Source organism: Oncorhynchus kisutch, linkage group LG24, assembly GCF_002021735.2.
Source record: "Oncorhynchus kisutch isolate 150728-3 linkage group LG24, Okis_V2, whole genome shotgun sequence".
Lineage (NCBI taxonomy): Eukaryota > Metazoa > Chordata > Actinopteri > Salmoniformes > Salmonidae > Oncorhynchus > Oncorhynchus kisutch.
Window position 1 is genome coordinate 14,268,395 of NC_034197.2, and position 22,421 is coordinate 14,290,815.

Consider the following 22,421-nt stretch of genomic DNA (forward strand, 5'->3'; position numbering starts at 1 on the left):
GCAGGAGGAGAAATGGAAAGGAATGAGGACAAAGTATCGGAGGTGGTAGGTGTGGTGAAGTTCTCGGAGCCTGAGCCTTGCACCAAGGGTTGGGATAAAGATGAGTCTGTGACAGTAGGAGTGAAGTTTTTGGAAAAAGTGGCCCCTTGCCTTTTGGCTGATCGATTTGTGGTTTCAGGGTGGGTGAAAACAGAGTTGGATACTATGGAATCGGTGAGGGTAGAAGGAGCTCTGCGTTATACGAATGGGAGCAAGAAATGTGAATTGTTTCACTCTCAAGAAAAATGTGCCATTGAAAGGAGTGATTACTGGGGTAGCAGTAAATGTTAAAGTTGACCAACTGAAGGGGAAGATTCCCGGTGTTTGTGATGCTCGTCATTTGGTGCGACGCAGATGTTGAGTCTTTGCCTGACATAGTGATGTTAGGATATATAAGTATGGTGTGAGTAGGAGATCTGTACCAGTACAGAAGAATAGGCCAACAAGTGATATATGTTTTAGTAAAATTGCATTTTTTGCATTTATAGCAATGGTTATCAACTGTACTGCAGGGATGGAATGTATAAGTTGCAGAAAATAGAGGTTGTGGTGACAGCTGCAGAGAAGTATTTGGGTGTGCGAGACTTGACATCAGAAGAGTTACAGGGTGTGTTATTCTTCTGTACTGGTACAGATCTCCTACTCACACCATACTTATATATCCGAACATCACTATGTCAGGCAAAGACTCAACATCTGCGTCGCACCAAATGACGAGCATCACAAACACCGGGAATCTTCCCCTTCAGTTGGTCAACTTTAACATTTACTGCTACCCCAGTAATCACTCCTTTCAATGGCACATTTTTCTTGAGAGTGAAACAATTCACATTTCTTGCTCCCATTCGTATAACGCAGAGCTCCTTCTACCCTCACCGATTCCATAGTATCCAACTCTGTTTTCACCCACCCTGAAACCACAAATCGATCAGCCAAAAGGCAAGGGGCCACTTTTTCCAAAAACTTCACTCCTACTGTCACAGACTCATCTTTATCCCAACCCTTGGTGCAAGGCTCAGGCTCCGAGAACTTCACCACACCTACCACCTCCGATACTTTGTCCTCATTCCTTTCCATTTCTCCTCCTGCCTTCAGCTCACTCTGCTTACACTTTCTACCATTCTTCTTTAACAAACCATCTCCCTTTTTCTGCCATTTGTAACTGACTCAAGCTCACCATCTTCCTCCCTCTCTCTCTTAGACCTCCTCTGCCTCTCTTTTCCCTCCATTCCTCCTACGTATACCAAGTATATGTCTCCTTATGATAATACTATGCTTCTCCTGACATATATCTTGTTTTTGCTTTCTCAAGGGACCATGATGTCCCATCCTTTCAGGTTGTTGGCATGAGGTAGGACTAAATATATTTAAATTGTGGAGAAGGGTGATATTTATATTTTATTTATTTTTTGAATTTTTGTTGATAGTGTAGTGTTAGATGGTAGGGTATTTGTTTATTTATTTTTCAAGCAAAGTATAAGGGAGTTGTACTCCAGTTTAGTAGGTGGCAGTAATGCAACATATTGGATGAAGAATAAGAACATTGAGGGTTGGTTCTGAACTTTGTCGTTTCGTGAACGTAGCGACACTACTTGCTCCGGAAGTACTTGGATGCTCGTTGGTTTTATTGTTATTATTGAATGAAGCAATCATGGGCGCAAAGAAATCTACATAACAAAATTAGAAACTGAGAAGCTATTATTTGGGGCACAGTGTACAGCTATACATTTAGTAAATTATTAATGTCTTTGTTTCGATTGATTTTAAACATGGGATTCGTATTAGGAGTTGTGTTATCCAAACTGTAGCTCGTGCTTACTAACGTCGCTAACGTTAGTTAGCTAGCAAACAGTTGCATGAAATCCGCACATGTTGGGCTAATACAGCTAACTAGTTTGTCCTCTTTTAATTTCTTAAAAATAATGAACACTGTACTATTGCAATCCAGTATAGCAATATTGTAATTCTTACTTAGTTTACGAATACAGCAAACCAACAACTATAGCCCTGATGGTTACCTATTATGCTTAGCATGCTGACAGGGCTAGATTAGCAGGGGGGGATTTCATTAGTCCAAACAGTTGCAAAACGTGCAACTAAAATACGTTTCTATTGGACAAATTCAGGTAAGTCCCATATACCTCAGCGGTAAATCCTTCCACATTTCATTATGTTTGCTTCCGTTTAATAAACGTTTTGCAACAGAATCTGCTGAATGAATACACCTCTGTTACGCCAAGAGGTCACTAGTGTTCTTTTATTTATTTTTATTGAACCTTTATTTAACTCCGCTAGTCAGTTAAGAACAAATTCTATATTTACAATGATGGCCTAATGAGAATGCTACCTAAATATAATTCATAATCTGTAGCTAACTGGCTACTACAAGGCAGTCTGTAATCCAATTTGCGAGCCTATTTGAACAACATGCACCCATTTTATTTCCAGGACAGATGTCCTCATGATGAACTTTGATGGTCTGGACCCAGGAATGGGTGAATACGCACCCGCCCTCCATGGGAATCTAGAGCCGAGTAGGGAGCCCTCAATGGATCCACGACTCAATCCGGGTTTGTTGCAAGGTGTGGAGCTTGATCCAGATGGTCTTCCCGTGGCCATACCTGAGTCTGTGCACATGATGGAGGGGATGTTCTCTGAGCTCCACAGTGTGCATGCAGAGGTGGGCGTTCCTGTCACAGCAACTCACTTTGACCTGCAAGAGGAGCTACTCTGGATGGGAAACCACAGGGTAAGAGACAAATTATTACGTGCGAAAATACGGTCATTCCATGTAATTTCAGCAAGCCATGACACCCACTATCTTAGATGGTACCTATATTAGCATTTTCACGCTTCATATCCAAGTAATCTATTCTTGTGTCATTGTGTTACGCAGTACATTTTTTTTTTATACTTGAGGATGATTTGCACATAATGTATGAAAATGCTGATATTAGGTACCATTAATTGGATTTGTGCCACAAATGCAAAACAGTTAGCATTTGAAACGGATGACAACTAAACCAAAGCATGGATTGCTGTCAGACCTTGTCTACAATAATTTTGTAATTTGGGTGAACGATCCCTTTAACATTGGGGGGATCCTTAAAAAAAATCACCTAATAGCAGGAAAAGCATTGTCTAGTGGTCTGAACCTGGTAATATCAGTATGTAGGATGGGACATAAACATAAGAACTTCAATGACATATTTCTCTGAACAGGGGAAAAAAAAACTATCATCAAATATATTTAGAGTACATTACACAGAATGAAGAAAAATACTCAGAGCTGCAGCTCCGTACTACTTGTCAGACATAGAGACCTAACACTATATACTCTTTGTTGGGGTGGGATTTCCAGGGGATGTGGGGTGGCCTTTTGACAATTTCTTTGGATTCCTCATGTCTAACTCATTTGGTCCAAATCGGATGTTGGTTACTATATTTACTGAATATTATATGAATCCTATAATTTAAAATGGCCAGTTTGAATGCAATCAATTAGCTTAATTTATCATAGATCAAATAATATTTCAACAATATAATGTTGCAGGAATAACTATTTTATCCGTTCCACCTTTTTGAGGTGGAACAACCCAATAGGGTATTACTAGTACTTGGAACATGTGTGGAACAAAGTTGGCACTTTTTGTGTCATTTTGCAATATGGGCTATTCGGCACCTTTTTTCCCAGTGATATTAACTTGTTTCCCCACTCTCTTTTCCATAGGGACATGCAATGTCCTTCTTTGGTTCAACCATGGGCCGCTACTCATCTTTCCAGGCGCACTCGACTGATGACATTCGTCAGATTCAGAGCATGGAGACAGGGGTTCTGTTTCTCTCTAAGAGTAATCTCAAGTGCCAAACTCGTGGAGGCCTCGTAATGTTCGACTACCCGTGAGTGGCATGCAAATGCTTTTTCACATTGTAGTTGTCTTACTGATTTAGTTCTCACTCACAACCCATTCATGTTATTATGCAAGCCATGCAGCCATGTTTGCTTAGGTTCAAAGGTGGGTGCTGAAATGATGCTTGCAAAAATGTATCTGTAGAATCAACATTCAGTTGAAGCAAAGTTCCAGCTTCAGTTTGGGTGTCAATCTTGAATACTGTACATTATAGTATAATTGTCTTAATTAATGAATGTGTACATTTCAGAATGGAGGAGGGAGCTGACATGCATAGTCTGCTTATGACAGAAAACAATGCAATGCTCATGGGTGGACTACAGAATTATGTGCTTGAATTTGACCTTAATACTGTGCAGCAGACCCAAAAGGTATTGCATAACATCAGCATGTGAAAATATAACTATAGTTGCAATAAATAATTTTGCCTGTATTTTGTGGCCTATATGCTCTTGAAAATAAGTGATTGAATAGATGAATAATTGTAAATATTGTGATATTTCTTTCCAATGCCTAGTTCACAGTCGAGGCTCCAGGGGTAGCTATCATGCGGCAGTCCAATCGTTTCTTATTCTGTGGGAACACATCTGGGAAGGTAAAGACAACAAGAGAGGCCCAAGGCCACCCATGTTTCTCAGTGTTTGGAAGATGCTACTAGGGCTTTTTACATACTTAACCATTCGTTTAGCTCATCATCTTGCCTTCCACAAAACCAGGTGTCCCTTTGTGACCTGCGCACCTTCAAGCTAGAACATGAGTTTGATGCCTTCTCCGGTAGCCTGTCAGACTTCGATGTCCATGGCAACCTCCTGGCTGCGTGTGGGTTCTCCAGTCGAGGGCTGAACAGACTGGCGTGTGACCGCTTCCTCATGGTGTTTGACCTGCGCATGATGCGCACTGTGACACCACTCCAGGTGCACGTGGACCCCCTCTTCTTGCGCTTCATCCCTACATACACGTCACGCCTGGCCATCATCTCACAGACAGGTATTGATCAAATGGGGAATGTGTTTGTTATGCAGCCTGCTAGCTGTATTTATCAGACTGCAGAAAATAATTGACCATCTTTTCCCTCCATCCCCAGGAGAGTGTCAGTTCTGTGAGCCCACTGGACTAGCTAACCTGGCTGACGTCTTCCATGTCAACACCGTGGGCCAGTTGCTCATGAGCTTTGATGTGTCCTCCAGCAAGCAGGCTTTGGCCTTTGGGGACTCTGGGGGAGGTGTGCACCTTTGGTCAGACGCCCCAGAAGTCTCCTACAACAGCTACTCACGGGAGACAGAGTTTGCGCTGCCCTGTCTGGTAGACTCCTTGCCTCAGCTAGACTGGAGCCATGACCTGTTGCCCTTGTCCCTCATCCCCATGCCTTTGAACAGCTCAGAGCCGCTGCTGTCAGACTGGGTCACCACACAGGCCACTCCCAGCCCTAGGTAGGTAACACATTGTTTTAAGACAAGTGTTGTGTCCTTTTGGGACTTTGATCTGCTGAAGTAGGTTATTGGGTGAATTCACTGCACCTTGAGCTGGGTTAATGCCAATCTCTTCCCAAATGTTCCCGTAGATGTATTCTCTTGTGCCAGAAGGATCAATTGTCTTCTCCCCTCCCCCCAAAAGTGTATTTTCTTGCTACCTCAGATTGCTGATAACTTCTTTGCGGTAAAATTTTCTTAAGACTGTGGTATGTGGTTGTCCCACCTAGCTTGTCTTAAGATGAATGCACGAACTGTAAGTCACTCTGGATAAGAGCGTCTGCTAAAGGACTAAAATGTAAATGACTAAGTTAAAGTAAGTATAAAAATATTTCTCACCTTTTTATCCTCCAGGCGAGCACCCCCAGTGGACCCAGAGATCCTGCGCACTATGAACTCTGTAGGGTTCATTGGTTACGCCCCCAATCCTCGCACACGTCCCCGGAACCAGGTACATCAATTATCCACAAATTCAGTGTATTTATTATTATTTTTTACATCCGAAGCAATGGGTTTTCATCAATTTTTTTGCCCAAGCAGTGTTATCCAGGAAGAGTTGGATACTGAACTATGCTTGGCTTGTATAGAAATCCTATCTTGGTGACCCAATGACCTGTTTGCTGTGTTTCAGGTTCCTTACAAGATCAAGGAGGTTGAGCTGGACTATGATAACTACAATCAGGGTGTTCCTGAGTCTCTTATTGGTCGAGATGAAGAACCACACCTGTACATGGTGCCCAAGAAATACAGGAAGGTGTGTCTCTTTACTAATTACATTGTTATCTACCTGTAATTGTGAAATGTGTGGTTTAATAGTGTGATTATGTGTTATGAGCACAGTTCATTGTGGGTGATGTGGTTAGCTTGTTGTGTTAACAATAAGACCTGACATCTTGGATTGTTTTGTGCCCATCAGGTCACCATCAAATACTCCAAACTTGGCCTGGAGGACTTTGACTTCAAACATTACAACAGGACCCTGTTTGCTGGTCTTGAACCTCACATTCCCAATGCTTACTGCAACTGCATGATCCAGGTGAGAATCGGAATTGAGTGGCGTTTATTTATGTACTCTAAGTATAACAAGGTTGATTTATATTTGTTTAATTTATCGAGCTCATGATTATTTGTTCCCATTTGCAAGTGAAAATGTTGAAAGATTATTTCAGTGTGTGTTTTCCCTGTGTGTCCGATTGGTTAGGTGTTGTATTTCCTGGAGCCAATCCGCTGCCTGGTCCAGAACCACCTGTGTCAGAAGGAGTTCTGTCTGGCGTGTGAGCTGGGCTTCCTCTTCCACATGCTGGACCTGTCACGAGGAGACCCCTGTCAGGTAGCCACTGATCATAGCAATAGAATGAATAGAAAGGCCTTCTCCATTCAAGTCAATGATGGCATAATGGGTGGACCGGCAGCCATTTTGAGTGTACCCGTGCCAGGAAGTAAAAGCATGAAGTTTTCCCTTCAATCTGTGCTGTGATTTGTTAAGACAACTCAACTGACATAGACGCGGTAAATACATGAATGGAACGCAGACTGTGGGGGATAGAAGGATGCCGGATTGGGGCATATTCAACAAATTGAATCTAACGAAGTGGTTATTCATCAAATCCGCCATGATTGATGTGCATTACTAAAGTCTGATGTGCACACATTTAGCTATTTTTGCTGCATTTAGAAGTTGTCCCTTTTCAGTTTTAGAAGTGACTGCTAAATGCTACTCCCATTCGTATAAACTGGTAGCATAGCTAGCATACAGAAATCAGTGGTGTTAGTGAAAGTCGTTTTTAACTGTAATGCAGTTGACTGGTGATGATGACATGAACATGTATTGGGGTTCACATCCATACAGCATTATACTCAGATTTTTTACCTCAACAGTGTGAAGTACACACAAAGACTGAACAAAAATATAAACGCAACATACAACAATTTCAAAGATTTTACTGAGTTACAGTTAAGGATATGGGTAGGAAAAACTTATCCAAAACTGTCCCTTAGAGGAACCTTCGAGATACATAGTTGATCTAGCACTCCGACATATACACCAAATCTAGCAATCACACTTCTGCCAGACTGACCTGGTTGAGGGTGACAAACTCAGCGTCCAGCCCCACAAGGTCTCCGGCCTGGCTCTTCCTCTGCTTCCTCTGTCAGCAGCACACTGGCCTCGATGGGGTTTTTAACTGGGAAAGACAGACAGAAATCAAGTGTTGGAGTGGGGGTGTTATCAAACAGGTAATAAGTGCAGTCATACACAGTACCACAAACACCACCCATCTTCACAGAGGAGGTCAAGGTTATGTTGCGTACTGGTTTGGACTGACACCAAGACAAATATCCTGTTCGTGTTATGTATACTGAACAAAATTATAAACGCAACTTGTAACAATTTCAAAGATTTTACTGAGTTACAGTTCATATAAGGAAATCACATACCTTAAAAAAGGCAGGGGCGTGGATCAGCAAACCAGTCAGTATCTGGTGTGACCACCATTTTCCTGATGCAGCATGACACATCTCCTTCGCATAGTGTTGATCAGGCTGTTGAGTGTAGTCTGTGGAATGTTGTCCCGCTCCTCTTCAATAGCTGTGCGATGCTGTTGTATAGTACCAGTCAAAAGTTTGGACACCTACTCATTCAAGGGTTTTTCTTTATTTTTACTATTTTCGACATTGTAGAATAATAGTGAAGGCATCAAAATGATGAAATAACACACATGGAATCATGTAGTAACCAAAAAAGGGTTAAACAAATCTAAATATATTTTATATTCTTCAAAGTAGAAATCCTTTGCCTTGATGACAGCTTTGCACACTCTTGGCATTCCCTCAACCAGCTTCATGAGGTAGTCACCTGGAATGCATTTCAATTAACAGGTGTGCCTTGTTAAAAGTTAATTTGTGGAATTTCTTTCCTTAATGCGTTTGAGACAATCAGTTGTGTTGTGACATGGTCGAGGTGGTATACAGAAGATTTGGTAAAAGACCAGGTCCGTATTATGGCAAGAACAGTTCAAATAAGCCGAGAGAAACGACAGTCCATCATTACTTTAAGACATGAAGGTCAATCCGGAAAATGTCAAGAATTTTGAAAGTTTCTGCAAGTGCAGTCGCAAAAACCATTAAGCGCTATGATGAAACTGGCTCTCATGAGGACCGCCACAGGAAAAGAAGACCATCAGTTACCTCTGCTGCAGAGGATAAGTTCATTAGAGTTACCAGCCTCAGAAATTGCAGCCCAAATAAATGCTTCACCGAGTTCAAGTAACAGACACATCTCAACATCAACTGTTTAGAGGAGACAGCGAGAATCAGGCCTTCATGGTCAAATTGCTGCAAAAGAAGCACTACTAAAGGACCCCAATAAGAATTAGAGACTTGATTGGGCCAAGAAACACGAGCAATGGACATTAGACCGGTGGAAATCTGTCCATGGGTCTGATTTGAAATTTGAGGTTTTTGGTTCCAACCGCCGTGTCTTTGTGAGATGCAGAGTAGGTGAACGGATAATCTTCACATGTGTATTCTGACCATGAAGCATGGAGGAGGAGGTGTGATGGTGTGTGGGTGCTTTTCTGGTGACACTGTCAGTGATTTATTTATAATTCAAGGCACATTTAACCAGCATGGCTACCACAGCATTCTGCAGCGATACGTCATCCCATCTGGTTTGCGCTTAGTGGGACTATAATTTATTTTTCAACAGGACAATTACCCATTACACTTCCAGGCTGTGTAATGGCTACTTGACCAAGAAGGAGAGTGATGGAGTGCTGCATCATATGACCTGGTCTCCACAATCACCCGACCTCAACCCAATTGAGATTGTTTGGGATGAGTTGGACCGCAGAGTGAAGGAAAAGTAGCCAACAAGTGCTCAGCATATGTGGGAATTCCTTCAAGACTGTTGGAATAGCATTCCAGGTGAAGCTGGTTGAGAGAATGCCAAGAGTGTGCACACTCTAGGAGCTCAGATGCAAAAATGTCATTACCAACATTGCGACAGCCAAGCTGTCTTCATCAGGGTACCCCGATGAAGACAGCTTGGCTGTCGAAACGTTGGTAATTAAATTTGAGCTCCTAGAGTGTGCAGCTCTCTTTTATTTTCAAGACGATCAGAAATACCATCAGATCCCCAAATGGGCACATTTTATAAGCCAACATTTGCATGCTGGCCAGGTAGCCTAGGCCTATTTCTATGCATAATCAGTGCGCGTCCTTACTCAACATTGACAAGAGTGATCAAAACACAATTCGTAAATGGAAGGAAATGAACCAAAACATGTTTCTCACAAGTGTATCCTAGGTTGTACATTGTAAATAACGTGTCCACTCCGACAATGAGAACTGTAAAATACTAATAATATATTAAATGCATTAACAGAAAATATGGTAACCAAACAAACATTGTAGATTAGAAATTATGTGAATTAACGCTAAATGGGTGGGTACTGGTGTGCTCGACTAAAAAATTATTGATCAAACAAAAAATCGACCAGTCAACTAAATGGGGTCAGCCCTAGTGTGATCAGGGATGTATTCATTACGCCAATTCTGTTGAAAAACATTTCTTAAACGGAAGCAAATGGAACAAAACGGGGATAAACATACCTGAATTTGTCCAATATAAACTCTCGTTTGCAACTGTTGTGACTAATGACTGTGCCCGAGATCAGCTAGATGCAGGCAAGAGTGAGCAAAGCGATGTTGAATGTGTTACTGTCTGTCACCTTGATTTACTCTCATTTTTCTCTCGGCCTGTGTGCATCTTTGTAAACTTAAGTATCATGTAGTAGCCTAGACCTATCGATGTTACATTAAACTGGGTGAATAGAATATGAATGACAGTCATCCAATATGCTGTAATAGAAATAAGGCCATGTTCATTAAAAAAAAAGATTGTCCTCCCTCATCTTGAACTTCACCGACTGCCACTGATGTAAAGTGTATGAGTAAAATGTATGTAACAAAATATCTGTAAAAAAAAATATATATATTTAAAAATAAAATAAAAAAGTAACTTTTGTCCTCTGAAGAAGCGGGTGGGTGGAGCAGTACAAATAAATACAAATGGAGTGGTGAGTTTCCCCTCACTCTAAAGAGCTTTGGGTGTCCTCTTTAGCTTGAAGACCATGCCTTTGTACAGGGACGGAAACTGGTACAAAATACAAAAACGGTGGACCGCAAGGCTATGTGGAGTTGAATACACTGAGTATATCAAAAATTAAGATTCCCCCCACACACACACACACACACACACACACACACACACAGACTTTTGCCCTCCATTCGTTTGCCCCTGTAATTGCTCCTGTAAGTCGCTCTGGATAAGAGCGTCTGCTAAAAGACTAATATGTCAATGTAATGTGTAAATCTATTTGTCTACATGCCATTTAAAAAAAAATGCAGCTATTGGAGTAAACCTATTTTGGGTTAAGACAAGTGACCATGAGTAAGAATAAGACATCTGATTAACACTTCATTTATAACGGTTGGTTTTAATAAATAACCAAATCATTGATGGATCAAAAGATAAGAGACATGGATTTCTTTTATCTGCCCCGGCAAAGCCGGTCGACATACGTGTCATCACACTCCCTCATCTGATTGGTCGTTTCCCATGAATGGTAAACCGTCATACGTGTCATCACACTCCCTCATCTGATTGGTCGTTTCCCATGAACGGTAAACCGTCATACGCGTTATCACACTCCCTCATTTGATTGGTCGAGTCGGTGGGCCTTCTGACTTTGGCTGTGGTAACTAGTGACGACCTTTAGGGTCAGAGGTTCCAAGCCATTCTATTCATTCTAGCTCTATGCCACCGACAGCTATGACACATCTCACACTCTGTCATATGGTCCATCTGTCAATAAAAAATCATAGACCCCTGTAGTAATGGTCTTATGTAGATGTAATAGAGTTGTAATAAAGTGTTTGATGGAGTTGTAATAGAGCACTGTAATGTGTTTATGTATGCACTGAACTGACGGACCATAATTGAACCATCCTGCTGCCTACTCCCATGGCCATTCACTCATTGCAACTACTGTCCCCTCTAACCCCTCTCAAAGGCCAGTAATTTCCTCCGAGCTTTCCGAACAATCCCAGAGGCGTCTGCCCTGGGCCTTATCCTGGCTGACTCTGATGAGCAGACGGGGAAGGCCAGGCTGGGTCGTCTCATCCAGAGTTGGAACCGCTTCATTCTAACCCAGCTCCACCAGGAGACCCAGGAGCAGGAGGGGCCACAGGCCTACCGAGGAGCCAGCAGCAGGTGACACCTTTTTCCTTTTGCTTTACATTTTTAACAGCCCCCCCCCCCCCCCCCCCCCCCAAAAAAAAAGATACGAGTTAAAATGATATGCATTTCTTAAACTCTCAATCTTAGGAAGTAAATCAGCTTTTAACATTTAATTAGTGTATACTAGAGCATCTTCTATTTGTGTTTAGGGATGACTTTGGCTTGATCATTTTTTAATGCTTTGTTGGGACAGTGCTCTGGGCTCCTCAGGCGAGTCTGTAATCGGAAGGCAGTTTGGGTGTGAGGTTGAGAACAGCAGCCTGTGTCGCTGTGGAAAGGAGACAGTACGCTCCTCTCTCACCTTGCTCTTCACCATGCACTACCCTGAGCAGAACTCACTTGGTAAGTTTTCCCCTAATTATATTTACTCTGCAAGTATTTGACTAGTATCACTGTTATCTGGATAGTACAATGGATTTCTTGATCATATATTGATGTTTTACTGTAAACCCTATTCTGTTAGATAAGACGATAAAGGAGTACGACTTTGCTGAGATCCTGAAGAAGAGTATATGTCTGGAGCAGAGTACACAGGCATGGTGTGAGAACTGTGAAAAGTACCAGCCCACAGTATGTGACACTTAAAAAATATATATATATTTTAGTTTTAAAATGGGTTTGTTTGTTGTTTGAGTCAATTGTTTCATGTGTTTTTCCTGTATCCATCTATCTCTAGGTGCAGACACGGAACATCCGCTGCCTTCCTGATGTGCTGGTCATTAACTGTGAGGTGAACAGTGTCAAAGAAGCTGAGTTCTGGAAGGCTCAGGCAGAGGTGAGCTCTTAAATCCAAACCATGATCGACCGCTTGAGTTTTTCCTCCTACAATGGCAAATGCTGAATACAGACTGCGATTGATATTTACAATGACATGATGGCCATATATTTACAGGAGCACATTAGAGATTTAGTACTTCTATTATCCCGATGGTGTTGTTTGTGTTTCCAGTGTCGGTAATATTTAGCCACAAAGTTATTACAGTGAATCAGGCTGTTCCTCTCTCTCCACAGTACGCTTTCATCAAGGCCAAGAAGAAAGAGGAAATGGAACCCCATAAGCCCAAAGAACCTCCACCACCACAACCAACAGAGTGGTGCTTAGAGTACGAATGATGAACCTTTCCAAATATTTGGCTGAGAGTTCATACTCTCATGGAAATATTGATGGGAAAGCTTGTTAAACAAAATGTCAGATGATCATTGTTTTTTGAAATGTTACCCGGCATCGGGGAAATTCAGGGAGTAAACTGAAATTTAAATTTTCCTCAATGCACTTTTGATAACCTCCATGTTGTTTAGGGAGGGGCTGGTCAATACGGAGGGCCTGACCTTTGACACCAGAGTGGAGGACCTGCGTCACATCTGGATCCCTCTCACTCTGAAGATGTCCATCAGCAAAAGCCAGGGCCTGGAGATAAGCAGTTGGCCAGAGGAAGAAGAGGTGAGAGAAGGGTTTCAAAATTCAGGGAATTGATTGAAAGTTCATGGAATTGTGCAACCCTAGGTGAGAGACACAGAACAGCCAACAACTACTTTTACTTCACATTCATAGGTTCACTCACCAAATAATTTTCCAAGATGGTTTTTCCATTTGGCTCCTTCTAGCTTGTTTTTGTTTTTCCGTACTGGTTTCAGTTTAATAGAATGAACTGTGTTAGTACTGTATGTATGAAAATGCTTTTTCTTTAACCAATCGTTTAGCTGAGCTCTACTGAGGAGGCTGAAGGAGCGTCTCTCTATGACTTGGTGGTTACTGTGCCTCATGTACTGGACGCTCGAACTGGGGGAAATCTGGTAGCACACATCAAAGTGGGAGAGACTTATCACGTCAGAAAAGAGGTAAGTGGATGGATAGATCTGTTAGAGCCAAAGTAAGAACATCAACAGAATGGAAAGCTACACTTGGTATACAAAACATTGAGAAGACCTTCTCTTTCCATGACAGATTGACCAAGTGAATCCAGGTGAATGCTATAATCCCTTATTGATGTCACTTGTTAAATCCACTTCAATCAGTGTAGATGATGGGGAGGAGACATTAAAGAAGGATTTTTAAGCTTTGAGACTGATTGTGTGTGTGTGTGTGTCGTCACATCCGGCCGGGATTGGGAGTCCCATAGGGCGGCGCTTAATTGGCCCAGCATTGTCCACGTTTGGCCGGGGTAGGCTGTCATTGTAAATAAGAATTTGATATTAACTGACTTGCCTAGTTAAATAAAGGTTAAATAAAAAAGAAAGATGTAGAGGGTGAATGGGCAAGACAAAATATTTAAGTTTCTTTTGAAAGGGGTATGGTAGTAGGATGCCAGGCGCACCGGTTTGTGTCAAGAACTGCAATGCTGCTGGGTTTTCCATGCTCAACAGTTTCCTGTGTGTATCAAGAATGATCCACCACTTAAAGGACATCAACCAGCCAACATTGACACAACTGTGGGAAGCATTGGGGTCAACATGGGCCAGCATCCCTGTGAAACGCTATCGACTCCTTGTAGATTCCATGCCCTGACAAATTTAGTCTGTTCTGAGGGCAAAGGGGGGGGGGGGGGGGTGTTTATCTCAATATTAGGAAGGTATTCTTAATGTTTTGTACACTCATTGTATACAGTGCCTTGCGAAAGTATTCGGCCCCCTTGAACTTTGCGACCTTTTGCCACATTTCAGGCTTCAAACATGAAGATATAAAACTGTATTTTTTTGTGAAGAATCAACAACAAGTGGGACACAATCATGAAGTGGAACGACATTTATTGGATATTTCAAACCTTTTTAACAAATCAAAAACTGAAAAATTGGGCGTTATTCAGCCCCTTTACTTTCAGTGCAGCAAACTCTCTCCAGAAGTTCAGTGAGGATCTCTGAATGATCCAATGTTGACCTAAATGACTAATGATGATAAATACAATCCACCTGTGTGTAATCAAGTCTCCGTATAAATGCACCTGCACTGTGATAGTCTCAGAGGTCCGTTAAAGGCGCAGAGAGCATCATGAAGAACAAGGAACACACCAGGCAGGTCCGAGATACTGTTGTGAAGAAGTTTAAAGCCGGATTTGGATACAAAAAGATTTCCCAAGCTTTAAACATCCCAAGGAGCACTGTGCAAGCGATAATATTGAAATGGAAGGAGTATCAGACCACTGCAAATCTACCAAGACCTGGCCGTCCCTCTAAACTTTCAGCTCATAAAAGGAGAAGACTGATCAGAGATGCAGCCAAGAGGCCCATGATCACTCTGAATGAAATGCAGAGATCTACAGCTGAGGTGGGAGACTCTGTCCATAGGACAACAATCAGTCGTATATTGCACAAATCTGGCCTTTATGGAAGAGTGGCAAGAAGAAAGCCATTTCTTAAAGATATCCATAAAAAGTGTCATTTAAAGTTTGCCACAAGCCACCTGGGAGACACACCAAACATGTGGAAGAAGGTGCTCTGGTCAGATGAAACCAAAATTGAACTTTTTGGCAACAATGCAAAACGTTATGTTTGGCATAAAAGCAACACAGCCCATCACCCTGAACACACCATCCCCACTGTCAAATATGGTGGTGGCAGCATCATGGTTTGGGCCTGCTTTTCTTCAGCGGGGCGGGGAAGATGGTTAAAATTGATGAGAAGATGGATGGAGCCAAATACAGGACCATTCTGGAAGAAAACCTGATGGAGTCTGCAAAAGACCTGAGACTGGGACGGAGATTTGTCTTCCAACAAGACAATGATCCAAAACATAAAGCAAAATCTACAATGGAATGGTTCAAAAATAAACATATCCAGGTGTTAGAATGGCCAAGTCAAAGTCCAGACCTGAATCCAATCGAGAATCTGTGGAAAGAACTGAAAACTGCTGTTCACAAATGCTCTCCATCCAACCTCACTGAGCTCGAGCTGTTTTGCAAGGAGGAATGGGGAAAAATGTCAGTCTCTCGATGTGCAAAACTGATAGAGACATACCCTAAGCGACTTACAGCTGTAATCGCAGCAAAAGGTGGCGCTACAAAGTATTAACTTAAGGGGGCTGAATAATTTTGCACGTCCAATTTTTCAGTTTTTGATTTGTTAAAAAAGTTTGAAATATCCAATAAATGTCGTTCCACTTCATGATTGTGTCCCACTTGTTGTTGATTCGTCACAAAAAAATACAGTTTTATATCTTTATGTTTGAAGCCTGAAATGTGGCAAAAGGTCGCAAAGTTCAAGGGGGCCGAATACTTTCACAAGGCACTGTATATGCTGATAATAATAATGTGAAAACCATATTTGACTAATTTAATTTTGTTCATGTTGCGGTTTAAGGGGGTAACACACCAGCAGTGGTATCTATTCAATGATTTCCTGATTGAGCCAATTGACAAGGTCATCTTTGATTACTCACTGAATCAACATATCAAATATCTTAATAATTCCTCAAATATAACAGGAGTCTAAAATAAGTGTTTTTGTTTGTGTGTTTCAGGCGGAAGCAGCACAGTTTGATGTGAACTGGAAGGTGCCTGCCATCTTGTATTACGCCAAGAGAAACTACCACTCCAAATACGACCTACGCAGTAAGCAATCCACTCAATGGCAGTATGTCCAACCGGCCTCACAACCGCAGACTACATGTATGGCGTCGTATGGGCGGGCAGTTGGCCGATGTCAACATTTTGAACAGAGTGCCCCATGGTGGCTGTGGGGTTATGGTATGGGCAGGCATAAACACAATTGCATTCTATCGATACCCATTTGAATGCACATAAATACCGTGACGAGATCGTGAGTGAGACCCATTGTGAGGCCCACTTATTTCAAGGTATCTGTGACCAACAGATGCATATCTGTATTCCCAGTCATGTGAAATCCATAGATTAGGGCCTAATGAATGTATTTCAATTGACTGATTTCCTTATGAACTGTAACTCAGTAAAAATCTTTGAAATTGTTGCAAGTTGCGTTTATAATTTTGTTCAGTATACATAACACGAACAGGATATTTGTCTTGGTGTCAGCCCAAACCAGTACGCAACATAACCTTGACCTCCTCTGTGAAGATGGGTTGTGTTTGTGGTACTGTGTATGACTGCACTTATTACCTGTTTGATAACACCCCCACTCCAACACTTGATTTCTGTCTGTCTTTCCCAGTTAAAAACCCCATCGAGGCCAGTGTGCTGCTGACAGAGGCATCACTGGCGAGGAAGCAGAGGAAGAGCCACGCCACGTTCATCCCCCTCATGGTCAGTGAGATGCCCCAGGCCGGAGACCTCGTGGGGCTGGACGCTGAGTTTGTCACCCTCAACCAGGTCAGTCTGGCAGAAGTCTGATTGCTAGATTTGGTGTATATGTCAGAGTGCTAGATCAACTATGTATCTAGAAGGTTCCTCTAAGGTACAGTTTTGGATAAGTTTTTCCTACCCAGATCCTAACCGTAATCATTAAATAGGTGTATAGGAGGGGCAGCTTCACCCTAGCAGCATAAAAATGATGCTAATAATCAACATCTCTGCTTGGAGATCCACTTTTTAAATTCCCCCCTATGGATCAAATCCATGTATTTGGGTATGTAGGAGGAGGCAGAGCTACGCAGTGACGGCACCAAGTCTACCATTAAGCCCAGTCAGATGTCTGTGGCACGGATCACCTGTGTGCGCGGTCAGGGTCCCAACGATGGAGTACCATTCATCGATGACTACATCTCCACTCAGGAGCAGGTAATGCAGCCCCTCTCGACCTCTCGACCTGGCAATAATATATATAATTATTGCTTTGCAGTAAAATCGGATGTTATATAACCACAAACAATACAGCTTCTTAAACAAAGATACCTAAATTCAACTCATCTTAGTTCTTAAAGTTGAATCTACTTCACTATTTTGTTGGTGCAGGTGGTGGACTATCTGACCCAGTACTCAGGCATCAAACCAGGGGACCTAGATGCTAAGATTTCCTCCAAGCACTTGACCACTCTGAAGTCAACTTACCTGAAGCTGCGCTTCCTCATTGACACCGGAGTGCGCTTTGTTGGCCATGGTTTACAAAAGGACTTCCGGGTTATAAATTTGCTGGTAAATTTGTATTCTTAATATATCGGATTGTGAGATTGAACCAAATTGATCTGTTTCTATACCCCTGGCTGCAGTTTTAGTAATGATTATGGGCCGGTTTCCCAGACACAGATTAAGCCTCGGACTAAAAAGAATGCTCAATGGAAAATGTCCTTTAAAATGGCTTTTTAGTCCAGAACCAATCTTAATCTGTGTCCAGTAATCCTGCCCTATTGGTTAGCTAGAAACAGTAGACGGGGGTCATTTCAGTGAAGGGAGTTTGGGAGCTCATCTGTGTTTTTATGTTTCCTGGCTCAGGTGCTGAAGGATCAGGTTGTTGACACAGTCTACCTGTTCCATATGCCTCGTAAGAGGATGATCTCTCTGCGCTTTCTCGCCTGGTACTTCCTGGGTAAGAGTTTATATTCCTCAACCACTGTTTTGTTCATATAAAAATGACTTCTTAGTCTGCCATTTTCCAAATTTCTCCGTGCAACACAAAATTGTGTGAAATGGTAAAACTGCTACTTGCTTCTCCAGACCTTAACATCCAGGGTGAGACCCATGACAGTATCGAGGATGCACGCACCGCGCTTTCTCTCTACAATAAGTACCTGGAACTGAGTCGTGGAGGAGGAAACAACGAAGTCCGCAAAGTTCTGAAGGGACTCTACGAGAAAGGCCGCAAGATGGACTGGAAAGTCCCGGACTGTGACACAGGAGATGGTTAAGGTAGCCCAAAAAGTATGAAACTGGCATTGCATTAGAGAGTGTAATGTTGGTGGGGTTTAGTAATTATTGAGGTTAACTAAACTTTACTTACTATTATTAGCCGTTTACAGTATCAATCAATCCACACTGATTGAATGTGGTCCCCTCCCACAGGTACAACTGTCTTCCCTCAATGATGGGACTGTGAAGAGTGCCTGAAGACAAACTGATTCACTCTCTATTTCAATCAGTCTTTTCTTTTGTATAGTTACAACTAGGGCTGGCACAATTACCATACAACACTTTAACCAACCGTTATGGATGAAGACCGTCATGAAAATAAAATAACCATCGTAACTGTATTTTTTTGTTGTTGCTATTTGAAAGGTCATAATGATGACCGCGGTAATTTGGCTGACCAATAACCGTCATCAAAAATTCCATGACGTCGCAGCCCTAGTATCAATCAGTTCAATAAGACCCCCATACATGAAACTGGACAAGTCATCGACAAGAGCAGAATCCTGACAGGGGTTGTGTCAGTGTCCCAACTTTCCACATAGTCTTGCTTGCCTGTACAGCATTTGAATAAGGAATGAACAGTTTTGATCTTCAAAGCATAAACCAAAACTATTTCTGATTTCATTTTTCCTTTTGTATTTTTCCTTAGATTTGTAAAGAATGTTTGTCTGTCACTATGCTGTACATTATGCTGCTTACATGGGCAAAGAATAGTATTTTGAAAATGTGCTGAAGTTTTTGTAGTGATGTTTCTAGAGGCCTGTAATTAAAACAGAATATAAACTCAGCAAAAAAAAGAAACGTCCCTTTTTCAGGACCCTGTCTTCCAAATAACTTCACAGATCTTCATTGTAAAGGGTTTCAACACTGTATCCCATGCTTGTTCAATGAACCATAAACAATTAATGAACATGCACCTGTGGAACGGTCGTTAAGACACTAACAGCTTATAGACGGTAGGCAATTAAAGGTCACAGTTATGAAAACTTAGGACACTAAAGATGCCTTTCTACTGATACCAAAAGAAAGATGCCCATGAGGCAAGGAGGCATAACGACTGCAGATGTGGCCAGGGCAATAAATTGCAATGTCCGTACTGTGAGACGCCTAAGACAGCACTACAGGGAGACAGGGTGTACAGCTGATCGTCCTCGCAGTGGCAGACCACGTGTAACAACACCTGCACAGGATCGGTACATCCGAACATCACACCTGCGGGACAGGTACAGGATGGCAACAACAACCCCCCGAGTTATACCAGGAACGCACAATCCCTCCATCAGTGCTCAGACTGTCCACAATAGGCTGAAAGAGGCTGGACTGAGGGCTTGTAGAACTGTTGTAAGGCAGGTCCTCACTAGACATCACCGGCAACAACATTGCCTATGGGCACAAACCCACCGTCGCTGGACCAGACAGGACTGGTAAAAAGTCCTCTTCACTGATGAGTTGCGGTTTTGTCTCACACAGGGTGATGGTCGGAGTCGTGTTTATCATCGAAGGAATGAGCGAGGCCTGTACTCTGGAGCGGGATCGATTTGGAGGTAGAGGGTCTGTCATGGTCTGGGGTGGTGTGTCACGGCATCATCGGACTGAGCTTGTCATTGCAGGCAATCTCAACGCTGTGCGTTACAGGGAGACATCCTCCTCCCTCATGTGGTACCCTTCCTGCAGGCTCATCCTGACATGACCCTTCAGCATGACAATGCCACCAGCCATACTGCTCGTTCTGTGCGTAATTTCCTGCAAGACAGGAATGTCAGTGTTCTGCCATGGCCAGCGAAAAGCCCGGATCTCAATCCCATTGAGCACGTCTGGGACCTTTTGGATCAGAGGGTGAGGGCTAGGGCCATTCCCCCCAGAAATGTCCGGGAACTTGCAGGTGCCTTGGTGGAAGAGTGCGGTAACATCTCACAGCAAGAACTGGCAAATCTGGTGTAGTCCATGAGGAGGAGATGCACTGCAGTACCTAATGCAGCTGGTGGCCACACCAGATACTAACTGTTACTTTTGATTTTGACCCCCCTTTGTTAAATATGTATCTTTTTTTGCTGAGTTTAGTACACTGAACTGTCTATTCGTATTTATATTTGACTCCAAATTCACATTTTATGTGATAAAGATGTAGGCTATATATTTAAGAAATTTTTTACTTTGCGGATTATTAATACCATATATTCTACTGTAGTGTGAAATGAATGTGACATTAAGATGTTGCCAAGGCCTCCACGGATCAGGGTTATAGCACCCTCTGCTGACCATACTTGGGAAGGTTTTCATATGTAATTCCAGGTGACATTGACAGGTGTAAACATCTGGAAAAGTCAACCCGGGCTACTTCCAGCCTGTCTGACCACAATAAACCATTAAAAATGCAACAAACTCTTTCTTTGCCACATTTTGCAATGTCCAATCCGTTTTGTGTTAGCTAAATGTGTGCTGAGCTTTCTGGAGTAAGTACAAAATATGGTTTTATTGGTGATCACTGCACTGCACAGAGTTGCCATTATCAGGAGTTGACACTGGATGAGTGTATTTGTGAATGTTATGGATTTGATTTAGGTTTCAAACGTGGTACCCGACGTTTCATCAGCCAGGAGCGCCAAAACGAGTTTTTACGTCATCCTCTGTTGTGACGTCCATAGCGTTGGTAATTATTGTAAAGAAAATAAGAAAGTAGTCGATCAGCAGAGATCTTTAGCCAGTCATCATACTCAGTAGACCTAGAATTGATCATACCGCGGCGTTTTTCTCTACTTTAGCATGGAGCATGGAGATGATATGTGGATGAAGACGTATAAATTATGAAGGGAAATAAATGGTTGAAGTTTACACTTTTTTTTGTTATTTCATAAAATGTCATCCCACACACAACAATTGTGTTAAAATCAATTGGTTTTTAGAAATTTAGAAATTTAATTATCTAAATGAAATATGGGGGCGGGAATGGTGTTGCACATGTCACGCAGTTGATGTTTCTTTTTTTGCTGAGTTTAGTACACTGAACTGTCTATTTGTATTTATATTTTACTCCAAATTCACATTTTATGTGATAAAGATGTAGGCTATATATTTAAGAACTGTTTTACTTTGCGGATTATTTATACCATACCATACTACTGTAGTGGGGGCGGGAATGGTGTTGCACATGGCACCATTAATATCCGCACTATGAGGAAATCTCAATTCTCCTGTCTTATCCGGTGTCTTCTGTGAATTTAGTATGCTCTCTCTAATTCTTTCTTTCTATCTCTTTCTTTCTCTCTCGGAGGACCTGAGCCCTAGGACCATGACTCAGGACTACCTGGCCTAATGACTCCTTGCTGTCCCCAGTATACCTGGCCGTGCTGCTGCTCCAGTTTCAACTGTTCTGCCTGCGGCTATGGAACCCTGACCTGTTCACCGGACGTGCTACCTGTCCCAGACCTGCTGTTTTCAACTTTCTAGAGACAGCAGGAGCGGTAGAGATACGCTGTATGATCGGCTATGAAAAGCCAGCTGACATTTACTCCTGAGGTGCTGACCTGTTGCACCCTCTACAACCACTGTGATTATTATTATTTGACCCTGCTGGTCATTTTTGAACATTTGAACATCTTGGCCATGTTCTGTTATAATCTCCACCCGGCACAGACAGAAGAGGATTGGCCACCCCTCATAGCCTGGTTCCTCTCTAGGTTTCTAGAGTTTTTCCTAGCCACCGTGCTTCTACACCTGCATTGCTTGCTGTTTGGGATTTTAGGCTGGGTTTCTGTACATCACTTTGTGACATCAGCTGATGTAAGAAGGGCTTTATAAGTAAATTTGATTGATTGATTGATGCGCTGTGCTCTCCTGACGCCTAATAATTAACACTTAATATTAATTCAATGGATTGTGGTCAGTAAACCCATGGAATATGGTGTTAATAATATACACTGCTCAAAATAAAGGGAATACTAAAATAACA

At 42.3% G+C, this 22,421-nt stretch overlaps 1 protein-coding gene across 5 annotated transcripts; it reads left to right on the plus strand.

Moving 5' to 3' along the window:
- Positions 1-1,636: 1,636 nt before the first annotated feature.
- pan2 (poly(A) specific ribonuclease subunit PAN2) lies at positions 1,637-22,421 on the plus strand. 5 transcript variants are annotated; one of them, XM_020458980.2, is made up of 26 exons: positions 1,637-2,165; positions 2,488-2,788; positions 3,770-3,939; positions 4,201-4,321; positions 4,468-4,545; positions 4,667-4,937; positions 5,035-5,380; positions 5,774-5,870; positions 6,051-6,173; positions 6,336-6,455; positions 6,621-6,749; positions 11,494-11,693; positions 11,914-12,062; positions 12,184-12,290; positions 12,397-12,495; positions 12,732-12,823; positions 13,020-13,161; positions 13,422-13,559; positions 16,014-16,073; positions 16,174-16,264; positions 16,842-16,999; positions 17,264-17,407; positions 17,582-17,761; positions 18,059-18,152; positions 18,281-18,472; positions 21,744-22,421. In XM_020458980.2, the coding sequence occupies exons 2-25, from the start codon at positions 2,501-2,503 to the stop codon at positions 18,469-18,471; spliced, it is 3,588 nt and encodes a 1,195-aa protein (XP_020314569.1). In that variant the 5' UTR covers positions 1,637-2,165; positions 2,488-2,500; the 3' UTR covers position 18,472; positions 21,744-22,421. The 5 variants fall into 5 exon arrangements, with proteins under 5 accessions (XP_020314569.1, XP_020314567.1, XP_020314570.1 ...); XM_020458978.2 differs by lacking the exon at positions 21,744-22,421 and adding an exon at positions 18,626-20,857; XM_020458981.2 differs by lacking the exon at positions 21,744-22,421 and adding an exon at positions 18,626-19,269 and having other exon boundaries at positions 18,281-18,484.